General features: G+C 51.2%; 2 protein-coding genes across 2 annotated transcripts in view; both read left to right on the top strand.

The window, feature by feature from the left end:
* The window catches only part of RAPSN (receptor associated protein of the synapse), a 10382-nt gene extending 1767 nt beyond the window's left edge, over positions 1 to 8615 (top strand). The window contains exons 3-8 of the mRNA XM_049647051.1: positions 4909 to 5067; positions 5579 to 5677; positions 5754 to 5876; positions 6381 to 6434; positions 7657 to 7856; positions 8312 to 8615. Of these exons, the coding sequence (XP_049503008.1) occupies positions 4909 to 5067; positions 5579 to 5677; positions 5754 to 5876; positions 6381 to 6434; positions 7657 to 7856; positions 8312 to 8384 (708 nt within the window). The 3' untranslated portion in view covers positions 8385 to 8615. The remainder of the gene's footprint in view (positions 1 to 4908; positions 5068 to 5578; positions 5678 to 5753; positions 5877 to 6380; positions 6435 to 7656; positions 7857 to 8311) is intronic.
* A 1114-nt stretch (positions 8616 to 9729) lies between these two features.
* PSMC3 (proteasome 26S subunit, ATPase 3) lies at positions 9730 to 15919 on the top strand. The gene is made up of 12 exons (XM_049647349.1): positions 9730 to 10044; positions 10313 to 10396; positions 10977 to 11102; positions 11663 to 11767; positions 11881 to 11943; positions 12209 to 12346; positions 12916 to 13059; positions 13181 to 13329; positions 14145 to 14241; positions 14464 to 14609; positions 15473 to 15554; positions 15734 to 15919. The coding sequence occupies exons 1-12, from the start codon at positions 9970 to 9972 to the stop codon at positions 15842 to 15844; spliced, it is 1320 nt and encodes a 439-aa protein (XP_049503306.1). The 5' UTR covers positions 9730 to 9969; the 3' UTR covers positions 15845 to 15919.
* Positions 15920 to 16121: the final 202 nt, after the last annotated feature.

Consider the following 16121-nt stretch of genomic DNA (forward strand, 5'->3'; position numbering starts at 1 on the left):
AGAAGAAGAAGAAGAAGAAGAAGAAGAAGAAGAAGAAGAAGAAGAAGGAGAAGGAGGGGGAGGAGGAGGGGGAGGAGGAGGGGAGGAGGAGGGGGAGGAGGAGGAGGAGGAGAAGAAGAAGAAGGGGTAGAAGAAAGTGCTCAGGAGAAAGGAAAGAAGGAAAAGGGGGTGGGAAGCGCCAAGGATGGAGTGTTGCAGCTTCAAATAGGGTGATTGGAAGGCTTCATAGAGGTGGCATCAGCCTGGTGATTGGAAGCAGACGAGAGGGTGAGCCATGCAGAAATCTGGCAAAAGCATGAAAAAGGAGACAACAGCTAAAGCAAAACCCTGCTCTGGGCAGGGCAGGAAAGGGAAATAGCTGGCATGTTCCAGGGCTGATGGAGGCCAGCATGATGGCAGCAGGTGTGTGAGAAGGAGGTAGGAGGTGGTGAGGTCCAAGAGGTAAGGAGGGGGGAGGGGAGAAGGCAGATTGCGAATGAACTGATGGGGGCAGTGACAACAGGCTTCTTTCTGGTCCAGTGTTGGTTCTCCTGGGACCCCAAGGCATCCAGGCTGCTCTTGGCCCACAGGGGCGGTGGGAGGGGGGCGTTGATGCCTGGCATACAGTAGATGCTTAATAAATCTGGGGGTAACTGGGTGTGTAAATGCTGATGAACTGGAGGTGGGATGTGAGGAGATGAGAGTCAGCCAGGACAACACCGAGGATTTTGTTTGCAGCAACTAGGTGTATGAAGAATCCATTCAGGGCCACCTGGGTGGCGCAGTGGGTTAAGCATCAGACTCTTGATCTCAGATCAGGTCATGATCTTGTGGGTTAGTGGTTAGAGCCCCACATGGGGCTCTACACTGATGGCTAGGGGCCTGCTTGGGATTCTGTCTCTCCTTCTCTCTGCCCCTCCCTGGCTTATACTCACGCTCTCTCTCTCTCAAAATAAATAAAAAAATTTTTTTGAAGAATCCATTCAGTGAGATTTGATAGGATGGGAGAGGGACGAGGTGTCTTAAAACCTTTTTTATTACAAAGAAAAGTAACCATATAGGAAAATAGAATACTATAATGAATCTGCATATACCCACTTAGATTTAACAATTATTAATATTTTGCCATAGTTGACTTACATATTTTAACTGAAGTGTTATGATATGAAATTAGAGATATCGTGGTATTTTACCCCAAAGTAGTTCAGTATGTATCCCTGAAAGAAAAAAAAAAAAGACATTTTCTTATATAAGGACACTTTCTTACATAATCACAATTATAAATTTCTCTGCTTATGCTGAAAACACGCCTTTACCCTCAGCTTCTATAAATTGGAACACAAGTAAAAGGCACATGTGCAGCAGGAATTACGTCCCTTAAGTCTTTTCCAACAGAAAATTTCTCCCCTTTATTGTCTATGATTTAAAATGTTTAAAAAAGTTTTATTTATTTTTGAGACAGAGTGGGGAGGGAGGGGCAGAGAGAGAGAGAGAGAGAGAGAGAGAGAGAGAAGCAGGTTCCAAGCTGTCAGCACAGAGCACGATGCAGGGCACGAACCCACGATCCGGGAGATCATGACCTGAGCTGAAGTCAGATGTTTAACCGACTGAGCCACCCAGGTGCCCCTTTATAATTTTTATCGAAGAAGGCACCCATTGCCCTGTAACACGTTTCATCTCACTGTCCCATTGCTTCCGCAAGGAGTCCTTTGACTTGGTTTTTTTTTCTCCTTTGCCCCCTGGGAACTGGAACTTAATGACTTGGGAAGAGTCAGGTCACACGTTTTTGGTAAGAAGACTGTGTAAGCCCTGCTGCTCACCTCGTGTTGTATCAAATCCGATAGAGGGGGCGACAGCCTGATCCCTCTGTTTGAGGGGTCGCATTTCTCTTTTCGTGACCAGCAGGTGAGCTTGGGGTGTTGACACTGTGGCTCCCTGTGAATATTCAGTTCTGCAGTAACATTTCCCATAACGGTTTTAGCATCTAGTGATGTTTGTTGTCTGAATCACTTCTCTTATTTCAACTGTAATGAAATGGTGATTTCCAAGCTCTTACCATTCCTTCTATAATTGCTGCCCGGATTTCTCGGGAAGGACGAACTCTCCCCCTTCGCGTGGGGCTAATTGGCTCCTCCAAAACACAGTTCCTACAGGAAAGGTGGAATAAGTACATTCCTCTTTCCTTTCATTACCACTTTCGTAATAAGGAATTGTTGTCATAGCTGCCTTCAAGGATCAGATCACTTATTTGTTTTGCTTTCTTCTTTTGGAGTATCATTATAAAATCCTGGATTTAAAAAAATATTCAATAGTCTTCAGTTAATTTCAGTATTGTTCTTTGCAATGGTCAAATTATCTTTTTTTTTTTTTTTTTTTTTGAGATAGAGAGAGACAGAGTGTGAGCAGGGGAGGAGCTGAGGGGAGGGGGACACAGAATCCGAAGCAGGCTCCAGGCTCCCAGCTGTCAGCACAGAGCCCGATGCGGGGCTCGAACTCACGGACTGTGAGATCATGACCTGAGCTGAAGTCGGATGCTTAACCGACTGAGCCACCCAGGTGCCCCTACAAGGGTCAAATTATCTTAACTTTAGTTACCAGAATTCCTTCACTATGGCTCCTGTGTCCTTTTGGCAAGACTTCATTTAAACGCTGAAAGTGTTCTTGTTTTCTGGAAGAATAAGCTGTCTCAGGCTCATTTTGTATATTTGCTGCCCCAGACCTGGAATTAGCCATTTCTCTGGGCTGTTTTTAGTGGGAAATTGTATTAAAGACCAAACGTGGGTTCTCAAGGTGCTCATTGCAACTGGGTTGTCATGGCTTCTAAATCTTTTTAGTTGCCAAGACAACTGAAGTTTATGCTAATATTTGCAATTCAAATCTAATGTTTCAGGATTTTCCGTAATTTATTTTAATCTTGATTTTCTTTTCTCTTAGGCTGAAAGTGTTGACTTTTAGCAACATAATTACGTATTTTAACATACAAAATACACAAAGTACTTTCAAAAGACAATACCAATATTACTTAAAAGAAAAAGACAACTGAAAGATGTTTAAGATTTCTTTGCTGTTCGGGACGCCTGGGTGGCTCAGTCGGTTAAGCGTCCGACTTCAGTTCAGGTCATGTTCTTGCGGTCCATGAGTTTGAGCCCCGCATCGGACTCTGCTGACAGCTGGGAGCCTGAGGCCTGTTTTAGATTCTGTGTCTCCTCTCTCTCTGACCCTCCCCTGTTCATGCTCTGTCTCTCTCTGTCTCAAAAATAAATAAAAACATTAAAAGAATTAAAAAATAAATAAAAGATTCCTTTGCTATTCTTTTGTCTTTATCATATATTCTACTGTGGATGAACTGTCCAACTACATATATACCAAGGTCATCTGAAATAATTTTTTCTGTGTGGTTATGTTAATATAATACATTATAATGTAATAATATATTATAGAATTATATTTAATATTATATTGCAGTATCATTATAATAATAGTATAATTAAACATTATAATTAATTAGAATATTAGTATGATGATACGCAATTAGGGTCATTTATTTAAATTTTCTTTTTCCTTTTCTTTCTTTTTTTTTTAAGAGAGAGAATGTGAGTGAGGGAGAGGGGTAGAGGGAGAGAGAGAGGAAATCTTAAGCAGGCTCCACGTTAAGCACAGAACCCGATGTGGGGCTCAAACCCACGATCCTAGGATCATGACCTGAGTCGAAATCAGGAGTCCAACGCCCAACTGACTGAACCACCCAGTTGCCCCCTTTTATTTAGGATTTAAAAAAAAATAAAAAAAATTTGAAGCTGTAAAACATTTACATGGCTTCACATTAAAAAGTATCTAACAAGGGGCACGTGGCTGGCTCAGTTGGTGGAGCATGTGACTCTTGACCTTGGGGTCATGAGTTCCAGACCCATGCTGCATAAAGATTACTTAACTAAATAAAACTAAAAAGTATGTAACAAATTTTGTGAGGAACTGGTTTTTATTGGGGTTATCGAGAATTCTCTTTCAGTCATATTAACTGGGAGATGCTTGTTAGCTATTAAGCGAGAGATCACACAGATTTTCTATGAGAAAGGACAGAGCAATGGGGCTGTAGCTGAAGGGGGACATGAGGTCAAAAGAAGGTTGTTTGATTTTGATTTATTTTCTCTAATGAGGTAAGAAACACCAGAATGCGTTTGTACACCGATGGGCATGATCGAGTTGAAAGAGACGGGGGATTTGTTCCAGAGCTCCATGGAGGGACTGACATCTGTGGGAGCCAGGAACCCTCCTCCACGGTGGCAGGAGGGAGGCAGAGAGTGGTCGATCTCGCGGATTAGGTGGAGAAGGTGGAGAGGGGAGAGTCCTTTTTGACTTTCTTCTGTTTTCCCTGAGGACATTGGCATCACCTCCTGATTTGGAGGTTGGAGGAGCAAGAAAGGACAAGGGAGTGATTTCTTTGCCTCAGTGGTCTGTTCTTCGGAGCAGACTGCGCTGGCAATCGGTCACTGAGCTTTCGGTGAGCACCTGCTCTGGGTACCAGGGGGCAGATGCTAGGGGTGGGGTGTCTGGTACTCTCCCTGCCACGTGTCTCTGAAGCTAAGGGGCCCCACTGGGACCCAGTGAGGAGAATGAGTACCTTCTCATTCATTCCTTCACTCAACAATAGTCATGATGTGTCTACTAAGTGCCAAGAACTGTGCTAGGCTCTTGGGATCCGTCAGCAAACCAGATGAAAGTTCACGGAGCCCACACATTTGCACCGGCTGTTCCCCCTGCCGGGATCACTCTATCCCTGGATTCTCAAAGGAATGACTGAACGCCGGTGGGGCCTGTGGGTACCCCTGATTCCTGGAGAAGCCAGACCCTGGAGCCCTTGACTTAGAGGCAGCTCCTGCCATTCGGTGTGTCCCATCTTGTCCCACCTCCTCTCTGTGTCCCCCGCAGGACTACGAGAAAGCCCTGTTCTTCCCCTGCAAGGCCGCAGAGCTCGTTAACGACTACGGCAAAGGCTGGAGCCTCAAGTACCGGGCCATGAGCCAGTACCACATGGCCGTGGCATATCGCCTGCTGGGCCACCTGGGTAGCGCCATGGAGTGTTGTGAGGTGGGGCAGGAGGGAAGGGCAGCAGGTGGAGGGTGGTGGTGTGGGCCAGGGTGTCCTCCTTCCACATCAGCCCACTGAGGGCCCCAAGATCTGCCCTTGGCCTGGCTTCTGTAAGAGCCCCTGAAGGATGCGTTTATTCCACCATCCCCAAACCTCACTCCCTTCCAGGCCCTTCCCTCTGTCCACCCCATACACACCCTCTGTGGGACACTTTAAGTAGGAAGAGAGCCAGTCTCTGGAGGTCCACTGACCTGGGTTCAAATCCTAGCATTGCCACTTGCTAGCCGGGTGGCCTTGATCAAATCACTTCTGCTCTCTAAGCCTCAGTGTCCACTCCCCTGGGTGTCGCGAGGCTTCCGTGGTTCAGCGCGGGGCCTCAGCACGGTGCTAGGTGTACTGGGCTCTGAGGATGTTGGCGATCCCTGGCCACCCTTGTCAGCGGGGCCCACTGAGCGATGACACCCCAGTGGTGGGCAGATGAGCAGGCCTGAGTGACCAGCCTCCCTCACAGGAGTCTATGAAGATTGCACTGCAGCATGGGGACCGGCCACTACAGGCACTCTGCCTGCTCTGCTTTGCTGACATCCACCGGAGCCGTGGGGACCTGGAGGTGAGGTCACTGGAGAGAGGAGGGAGGGGTTGTAGGCCTGGCCCAGTCCGACTCCACCCTCCACCTGGCTGTGCAGACAGCCTTCCCCAGGTACGACTCCGCCATGAGCATCATGACTGAGATTGGAAACCGCCTGGGGCAGGTGCAGGTGCTGCTGGGTGTGGCCAAATGCTGGATAGCCAGGAAGGCACTGGACAAGGTGAGGTCGATCTCCTTCCTACCGTTCCCGGCTTTCCCCACTGCCCCTATTTGGAGCCGGTGGGTCACCCAGAAATCTGTGGGGCTGGTTCTGGGCAGGACTCTTTCGGACACTTTGTCTGACGTCAGGCTCACCCGAATCCCATGAGGCGGGTACATTCCAAGTCATTTTCCCGACTCAGAGAAGGCCCATGAGGTGCCCAGACCCACAGCTCGTAAAGGGCCAGAACTGGGTTTGAATTCAGGATGCTTTAACTGCTTTCATGATTTCACGACACCCAAAGAGACAGAAATGTTCTTCCTATTCTGTATCTGAGTAAACTGAGGCAGCAGGTGACTTGCCCATAGAGCTCTGTGACTGTGCTCCAGCCTCCTTCTGCTACATGCACACACAGGGCAGCTGCCCAGCTCCCTCCCCAGGCCCACCCCTCCCTAGCCCTCCCTTTCCTGTGAGCCAGCCTCTGTCAGACAGCTCTGCCTGCAGCCCTGGCCCCGTGTCTTCCAGGCTCTGGATGCCATCGAGAAAGCCCAGGACCTGGCCGAGGAAGTGGGGAACAAGGTCAGACCTGATTCTGTCTTCTGGGTCTGGAGTCGAGAGCCCAAGGTGGGATCTTGGGTGTGTGGGGAGGGCTGTCCTGAGAGCCCACACATGCCCTGAGCCCTTCTGGATCTCCAGGAGTTGCCCCCACCCGTTCCCAGACCCTGGCTGTTTCTCTTCCACACAGAGAGCACTTTAGAGGGCAGGGCAAGAATTCCATAGCTCAGAGGAGATCAGAAGTCCTCAGAGCTTGATGGGCATTAAAACCCCTAACAGTGGGCCCCCACCCACTGAGAACTGGGCACGCACAGGTTCTTCTGGGTATTGATCCCAGTCATCACTATCTCCCTGCAAGGTGGGTACTGCAAGCCCCATTTTACAGCTGAGGAAAGTGAGGCTCAGAGAGGTGCTCCAGGTCCCACACTTGGGACCTGGTCAGTTTTTTTTTTTTTTAATGTTTTCTGTATTTTGAGAGGGCACGAGCGGGGGAGGGGCAGAGAGAGAAGGGGACAGATGATCTGAAGTGGGCTCTGTGCTATCAGCACAGTGTGAAGCTTGAACTCACGAATCGTGAGATCGTGACCTGAGCAGAAGTCGGACACTCAACCGACTGAGCCCCCAGGTGCCCCGGGACCTGGTCTGTCTTAACTCCAAAGCCCATGTTCCTTCCATAGTGCATGTGGCCTCTCAAATTTAATAATTGTATCCAAACCTTTAAATGTTGAAAATAGACTCAGTGTTTCTTCAAGTCTTCTAGAAGATGTGAAATCCTCTGGGATCCGGTGTACATCCCAACTAAAATGCCAAATATCTTTGGTTTTGGCTAGATTATACCCAGTTTTACCCACATATCTCAGGCTGGCCAGAAATGCTGATGAGGTGGTGTATATATTTAATTAACAAAAACAGGACAGCAAATCAATTATTACAGAGTCCTTGCAGCAGATTTTGTCAATAAAATGCTTCAAAAACATGGGATTCCCAGCTAGTTCTAGGGGTGAGGACCACCTACTTCATCCACCTGCTCATTCTGCATGAGGAGAAACAAAGGCCCAGGGAGGGCAAGACGTTTTTTCCTAGGCCCATCAGGAAGGCCAGGACGCAGCCAGGACCGGACCCTGTGGGTCCTGACTGCCTGGCGGTCCCTCGGGGACAGCCTCTGGGGCTGGACAAGGAGGGAGGCTCTCCAGTAGTGACTTGGTCTTGTCCCCTACACCCACCCTCCCGTCCCTGCCGGCCCCAGCTGAGCCAACTCAAGCTGCACTGCCTGAGCGAGAGCATCTGTCGCAGCAAGGGGCTGCAGAGGGAGCTGCGTGCGCACGTAGTGCGCTTCCATGAGTGCGTGGAGGAGACGGAGCTCTACTGCGGCCTGTGCGGCGAGTCCATAGGCGAGAGGAACAGCCGGCTGCAGGCCCTGCCCTGCTCCCACATCTTCCATCTCAGGTGAGGGCTCCTGGCCGGTGGGCAGGGGGCACCCAGGGTCCCTTTGGGGTACGCTAGGGCCCCAGCTGGCCTAACCACGATAGTGACACTGAACATAGTGCTCTCTGCATTCCAAGCCTGTTCTAAGTGCTTCCCCTTTATTAACTCAGTGAATCCTCCCAGCAGCCCTTTGAGGTGGCCATTATCCTCCCCAAAGAGAATTCAGAGAGGCCTCTCAAAGGCCATGAGATTCAGACACCCAGGGCTACACAGGTACCGGCCTCCATGCCCATCTCCTGACTCCTGGCCTTCTGGAAGGCTCAGGACAGAGTGCCAGGGGCAAGCAGGATCCAGGGGGCCCTACCCTCTGCCTAGACACCTTCCCGGATCCTACAGAGGGGAGGGGAGGAGAGAGAGCCCAGGCCCAGGACGGAAGCATGGGTTCAGTGAGTGGACAGAGCCCTTCGCGTCCCCAGGTGCCTGCAGAACAATGGGACACGCAGCTGCCCTAACTGCCGCCGCTCATCCGTGAAGCCTGGCTTTGTGTGAGTCCCACCGGCAGTCTCGGGCTTCTGCCTCACTTCCCCATGCTCCTTCTCCACCACCGTGCGGGGGTCCCCTGACTGGCCATGCCTTGGACCCTCTTTAGTCCTGGGGCAGCCGCCGGGGCCTCCTCCAACCTCGGTCAGGCCCCAGGGCCTGCCCACTGTTGCTCGTCCAGGCTCAGCTCCCCTCCCTGACTCTTTGTACTTTGCTCTTTATAGAAAAATAAACTGTTTGTACTTGACCCCAGCGATTCTGACTCTTTGTGGGTGTGCTGTGGCCAGCACAGACAGGACAGCTTCTTCTTCTCCAACTGGTCTTCTTGACTCCTGTCAGGCAACTCTGACAAGTGTGAATTTGGGGTCAGCAGCCCCTGTGCTGACACTGACTCACCGAACAACCTTGAGCAAGTCACGTAGCCTCTGTGATCGTCCACACATTTATCTAAAGTGGAGAATGATAGGGGTGCCTGGCTGGCTCAGTCGATGGAGCCAGCAACTCTTGATCTCCCGGTTGTGAGTTCAGGGCCCACATAGAGCTTACTTAACAAAATAAAATTGAGAACGATAAGCCAATCTGTCCACGGGGCAGAGCTGTTGAGAGGATGGAAGAAATGCTGTTATTTGCAGAGGTGGCTTGCCAGCCTGAGCAAGCAGCTGCAAATGCTGTTATTTAAAGAAATTTCTGCCTTCAACTGCTTCCAAGAAAACCATTACACAGATTCTCACTGTATAGGGTTACTTGTGATGGTTTGACTTAAAATATACGCTTACATGAAGTACATTTTAGCGGTGCCCTGGGTCTCACCTCATGGTAATAAGCAGAGATCCTCCACAGCAAGGGACCCAGCTACAACAAATGGGTCTCATAAGATCCAGAGGTCTGCCCTACTCCTTGAAATGACAAGAAACGATTACAGACGTTGAGTCATAATGTTTTTAATTGTGGAGACTGTTGTCAATTGAGCTCTTTCCAAGTGGGCAGTTCTGTGGCACCTGCTCAGAAAAGCAGCAGCGATTTCTCTTTAAAACTGATGAATGATTCTCTCAGGTGACCCTGGGCATGCCCTTTTTTTGGCTCGTTGCACACGGCTAGCCTATGTTGTCTATGGTTTGGGAGGCAGAGCCATCGCGCGAATCCCCTAATTCCTAGCTGCGCCAGATTCTGAGGTCAAGTCACCCCTTCGAACGTGCCCTTTCAATTACCGGCCAGATTAACACTACATTTCCCAGACACCCTGCAGGCTCCTTTCATTGCTCCCTCCCCTTCCGGTTTTATATCCAGGCCCCGCCCATTGCGCGCGCCGACCAATAGCGCACCCACCTCTCGCTCCTGGTTTAAACAGGACGAGGGCGGTAACGTTCCTGGAGCAGTAGGGGGAGTGAGGGGCGCGTCCTGCGGCCCGGGTTTTGTCTTTTGAATCGGAGTAGCAGATTCGCTCTGGCCGTGGAGGACGGAGCTAATTCGGTTAAGAGTCAGGACTTGGGGAGAGAGGCCCGCCACTAGTCAGAAGCAGGCCTTCAGAAAGAAAGTATTAATCTCTCGCCGCAGTTCCTGTCCAGTCCGATCTTCGGTCTTCTCCTTTCAGAACATGAATCTGCTGCCGGAACTGGAGAGTCCAGTGACTCGGCAGGAGAAGATGGCTACCGTGTGGGATGAAGCTGAGGTGCGCGCTGGGAGGGTTGGGGCTCCCGGAGCTGGGGCCGGCGGGAAGACGCCCTTGGCGGGAGGGTAGGAAGTGGCTGGGGGAGTCAAGATCTAGCCTGGTCCTGGGGTCAGGGCCGCTTGGGATGTGGGCCAGGGTCTCGACTCCTTCATTCTGGTTTTCTGGGCTGGGAAGCTGAAGCTGTGAGTGGGCTCGGAGGACGCGGGATCCTTGCCCTGAGTTTAAAAAAAAAAAATTTTTTTTTCTTTTTCTTTTTTTTTTTTAACAGCAAGATGGAATCGGGGAGGAGGTGCTCAAGATGTCCACAGAAGAGATTATCCAGCGCACACGGCTGCTGGACAGTGAGATCAAGGTGGGCTCACAGCCCCAGGGGCAGCGAGGCCCCCGCAGGGCAGACCCTAGAGATCCCAGCAGCTTCTTTCACTTTGTTCTCGGCCTTGCCAGGAGGACTTCGGGCCCGCGGATCAAGAAAGAAGAACTAAGCCTTAGAAGGGACTCGAAGAGGGTCAGGGTGGTGGGAGGGCAGGTCAGACAGGAGGAATCATCAGAATGCTCTTTCCAACGAGGTCTTTATTCCTCTTGAGAATCTTTCTCTTAGGAAGTCCCCAGTTTACAGATAAGGAAACAGGTTTCTATTGTGGTGAATGAAGTACCCAGCCCTTAATTAGCAGCAAAAGCTAAAACCTGTATTTGCTTGATTCAGGGCCCTGCTCTTTTTCCTCTGCTACAACTGCCTCAGGAAGTTTCCACACTGGCCTGTTTTGACCTCTGCTGGATGTGGACACAGTCAGGTTCACCTTTCAGAGAGCCTTAGAGCTGACTGAATGGGTGCGGGAGGTCCCCTTGGGCAGCCTGGGCTTCACCAGTTACAGGGTTCTAGGGAGAAGCTGAGCCACAGCTGAACATTTTGCTTCCACTTGCCCTCATCCCAGATCATGAAGAGTGAAGTATTGCGAGTGACCCACGAACTCCAGGCCATGAAGGACAAGATCAAAGAGAACAGTGAGAAAATCAAAGTGAACAAGACCCTGCCGTACCTTGTCTCCAACGTCATCGAGGTGTGTGTGTATGTGGAGGGGAAGAGAAAGGGTTAGCGGGGCTTGGAGGCAGGCAGCCTGCGATGGTGCCGTTGGAGAAAAAGTGGGTGAAAGTTTTGAGGCCTAACTTGCATGTTAGAACTGTACCTCGTGAGGCCCCCTCCCTAGTGTGCACTTCCGGGGCTCTACACACACACACACGCGCGCGCGCGCGTGTGTGTGTGTGTATATATGATATATATATGATATATGTATGATATATATATGATATATATAATATATGATATATATATGATATATATATGATATATATAATATATGATATATATATGATATATATATAACCTGAAAAGGCCTCAGAAGCCTCACATGTATCCTCTTTACTAGGGGGTAGAGAGCTGTGTGCAGAGAAGCAGAACCTAAACAGATCTTACCAGTCCCCTGGCTTATCAGCCACACCTTTGCTGGGCTTGCGGCTAGTCTCAGGAGTGGGGTGGATTGTCTTGGCCCCAGAAGCACTGGGCTTTGGGGAGTTCAAGGGCTGAGCAGGGCCTCTTGACCTGAGTTTTTTCCCTTCCTAGCTTCTAGATGTTGATCCCAATGACCAAGAGGAGGATGGTGCCAATATTGACCTGGATTCCCAGAGGAAGGGTAAATGTGCAGTGATCAAAACCTCTACCCGACAGGTGAGGCCAGCTCAATGCTAGGAGAACTGAGGAGGGTGAGGAGTGGATGTGGGACAGGACTAGGGAGTGTTCTTGAGGGCAGTAACAGACTGCACCTGGAATTTTTCATACAGACATACTTCCTGCCTGTGATTGGGTTGGTGGATGCTGAAAAGCTAAAGCCTGGAGACTTGGTGGTGAGTGGTGTCCCTGAGCCCAGGCAGGGCTTTTCCAGTGAGGTTTCTCCCACTGGCTAGCTGAGCCTCTGCCCCAGGCCCAGTTCAGTGTTGGCCCTAAATCTCAGCAGAACAGCCCAGAGAGTCCGAGCTTTATCTGCCTGCTCTTCGGTTCTTGTCTTTCCTAGTCCTGTTTTTTCTTTTCACTCTACAGACACCTATCACCCAGCCAGTTAGTTAGGCCTTGAGCTGGGACAAATCTGAAGGCTTTGTGCTCTGTCCCTAGGGTGTGAACAAAGACTCCTATCTGATCCTGGAGACCCTGCCTACAGAGTATGACTCACGGGTGAAAGCCATGGAGGTGGATGAGAGGCCCACAGAACAATACAGTGACATTGGGGGCCTGGACAAGCAGATTCAGGAGGTGAGGGAGGCACCGGCTGCCACTAGTAGCCTCGCCAGCCTATTGTTTTTCTGATTCATTGATCAGAGCACTTAGTGCCAGTGTGCCTCCTATCTTCCATCCTACGGTGGTAAGAGGGTGGGTGCCCTATGACAGTTTAGGAGGCTGAGGTCCAGAGAGATTAAATGACTTGTCGAGGGCCACAGGAAGGTTAGGGCCAGAGCCAGGACTGGAACTCAGGCTCCTGGTTCTTGTCCCAGTGCCTTTCTACCATATCCTGCTATTTCTGGAGCGACCATAGCCAGCCCTGGTGGGAGTGAGCATTCTGCATCTATTTTTTTAAGTTAATTTATATATATATAAAAACTTGAACTCACAAACCATGAGATCATGACCTGATCTCAAGAGTTGGCCACTGAACTGAGCCACCCAGGCACCCTGATTCTGCATCCTTTTGATGCAGGGAAGAAGAGAGCAATGTCTCTGAATAGGAGGAGTAGGAGGGTTGCAGGTTGGGGTTGAAGTCATTAAGTGTTAGGCTCGGAGCCCTCAGGGCTTCACTCTCCTCACCCAGGACTTCTTCCTGGCAGCTGGTGGAGGCCATTGTCCTGCCAATGAACCACAAGGAGAAGTTTGAGAACTTGGGGATCCAGCCTCCAAAAGGGGTGTTGATGTATGGACCTCCAGGTACGGGGAAGACCCTGCTGGCCCGGGCCTGTGCTGCACAGACCAAGGTGAGTGCTTTGGGAGGGATGAGGAAGAAAGGGGCAGAAGCTAAAGCGTTACCAAAGGGACTCAAGAGGGACCTCTCTTGGTGCCTTTGGCCTGATATGGATCACCGTGCCGCCTCATCAGGCTACCTTCCTGAAGCTGGCTGGCCCACAGCTGGTGCAGATGTTCATTGGGGATGGTGCCAAGCTGGTCCGCGATGCCTTTGCCCTGGCTAAGGAGAAAGCTCCATCCATTATCTTCATTGATGAGCTGGATGCCATCGGCACTAAGCGGTAGGGGGATGCTGAGTACCTCCAAGGAGATTGTTCTAAATCCTGTTTCCCCTGCTGTCCCATTCTTCCCCTGGAGCAGTGGCAGCTCTCCTCTCGTGGTTTTGCTTCCTGAATTCTCTTCTAACTGGCTTCCCTGCTGCTTTTCTCCTGACCATCTATTCTCCTCACGGCTTCCAGCATGGTCCTTTCATACCTGCTTGCTTCACTCCCATGTACCCCATCCCTCACACAAACATCCTACTTAAAATCCTCCATGGGCCCTGCATTGCTCCTTGGGATAAATGCTGGACTTAACCAGTCCCCTGTGTGGCTGTCCCTGTTCCTCTCCACCTCATCCTGGACCTGCCTCCGCCCCCACCTCTTCACAGCATCCTTCGGGTTTATAGGCCTGCTCCAGCTCTGTGCTGAGAGAGATTTTGCACTTACTGTTCCCTCTGTGGAATGTACTTTTCCCCTGGTGTGTTTTCAGCCTGAGGGATACTTCCTCAAGGATGCCTGCCTGGGTTTTCCCTTATGCTCCAAGTCTGGATCCCATATTTCTGAGCTATAAGCCCAGTTTGCAGTGGCACATTCATTGGTGCATAGCCCAGGCAGTGGCTAGTTTTGCTCACTGTTTTATTCTCAGCCTGGCTGATCCTAGGAGCCTCTCCAGTGTCTGACACCTTCCTTATACCAGTCCTGGGCTGGGGGCCCCCAGTTGAGTGAGACCTTTCTCTGTCCTGGATGGTTGGGTTAGGCTTCCAGTGGGTGGAGGAAGGGAAGGCTCTCCTCGAGTTGTGGCCTCACCAGTGTCTCGGGCCTCTTGTGTGCCCCAGCTTTGACAGTGAGAAGGCTGGAGACCGGGAGGTACAGAGGACAATGTTGGAGCTTTTGAACCAACTGGACGGGTTCCAGCCCAACACTCAAGTAAAGGTGGGTATTGTCATCATGGATGGAAGAAAACAGGGTTTAGAGGGCAGGGGACCTTCGCAGTCACATAGCTAGTGCAGCTAGAGTTAGAATTGAGATTTAACACACTTGATGTGTGATCTGGACCCTGGGCTATCTCTCTGCCTGTCATGGCCTTGAGTGTTGTCTGTCTGTCTGGGAGCCCCATCTTCCTCAGTTCAAGTTGATGCTTCTCCTCTTGCTTAGGTAATTGCAGCCACCAACAGGGTGGACATCTTGGACCCCGCACTTCTCCGCTCAGGCCGTCTGGACCGAAAGATTGAATTCCCGATGCCCAACGAGGAGGCCCGGGCCAGAATCATGCAGATCCACTCCCGCAAGATGAATGTCAGGTGAGCAAGGGCATGAGCAAGGTGCTGAGACCTGAGGGGAACAACAGCGGTCTCTGTGGCCTTCGTACAGTGTGCCCAGGTCTCTACCCGCCCCTTCTCCCCTCCCTGTTCACACACAACTATTCCACGTGCTGGCTTCCATTTCTCCCCGGAAGCCTGAGATAGAATCTTGCTGGGGTCCAGGCCCTGATTCTGGGTGCTCTGCTCCTTACAGTCACCCTGCCTCCTCCTCCCCCATGATCTGAAGGTGCACAGGCTTGAGGCCCTCCCGTTTCCTTGACTCTCCTGCCCCAGCAGACGAGCACAGCTTAGAATAGCTTGAGCACAGCACAGAGTAGCTCAAGGGAATTCAGCCAGGGGCCAGATGGACTTGGATTTAGATCTGTGTGACCTCTAGTAGGTGCTACAATCTGTCTAAGCCTGAGTTTTCCTCTCTCGTACTTGGGGGTAATGGCACTGCCATTCACTTCCTGCCATTCATTTCCTGGCACCTGAGACTGAAAAATACTGTGCTGATGCAGGGCTGATGCTACCGGAAAGAGAGGGAGATGACCATCCTTTGTCTCTACAACCTCTTGCTCCCCTGCCGCAGGCTGAATCAGTCCCTGGAATCTCAGGGACTGAGAAATCTCAGATTTCTAGAAAGCTAGACCCCCAGAAATAACCTGGTCTCTGCTTTGACCTACCCTCTTTCCTCCTGTATCTTGTACTGAGAGGAGAACAAGGCATATTGGGGAAGGGACTTGTCAACGTCACCAGGCGAGTGGGCCTTGCTGCCTGATGGGGAGTGTGGGAGGACATCTCCCACCCCTCGCCATAAGTAACTCAGTCCTGTGGAATCTCTCCTCCACCCCCACACCCAGTCCTGACGTGAACTATGAGGAGCTGGCCCGCTGTACGGATGACTTCAATGGGGCCCAGTGCAAGGCCGTGTGTGTGGAGGCGGTGAGTGCTGGGGTGCGGGAGTGGGTTACTTTGAGCCTTCTTGCCCCCTTCCCTGAACAGGATGGGGCGTTTGACTGGTGGAGACCGCTGCGGGGAAGAGGCTCAGAGGGCTGAGGCCTCTCAGAGCCGGGCCAGGGGTGTGGGAAGGCACCCTTAGAGCCTGTGTGTCCTGGGTGCAGGGCATGATCGCGCTGCGCAGGGGCGCCACAGAGCTCACCCATGAGGACTACATGGAGGGCATCCTGGAAGTGCAGGCCAAGAAGAAAGCCAACCTGCAGTACTACGCCTAGGGGGATGCCTGCGCACCTGCTCCCTGGTCTCACGCTCGTTACAGTTCATAATAAAGGAAGGCTTCAGGTCCCGGGCACCTGTCTGTTTTCCCTTCCCGGGCTCTGGGTGGAACGGTGGAGCGTGTGCTCGAGGCTCCTTCCCCACGTGCTGCTGCCTGGAAACCCGAGACCGCCGTGGGCCTCACACCAGTTGTGAGGCAAGGCCCTCCGGGAAGGATAGCCTCGTGCTACACCTGCTGCGTGGGGTCTTCTGGCCCCCCCACCCCCCACCGTGTCC

This window comes from Panthera uncia, chromosome D1 (genome assembly GCF_023721935.1).
Source record: "Panthera uncia isolate 11264 chromosome D1, Puncia_PCG_1.0, whole genome shotgun sequence".
Lineage (NCBI taxonomy): Eukaryota > Metazoa > Chordata > Mammalia > Carnivora > Felidae > Panthera > Panthera uncia.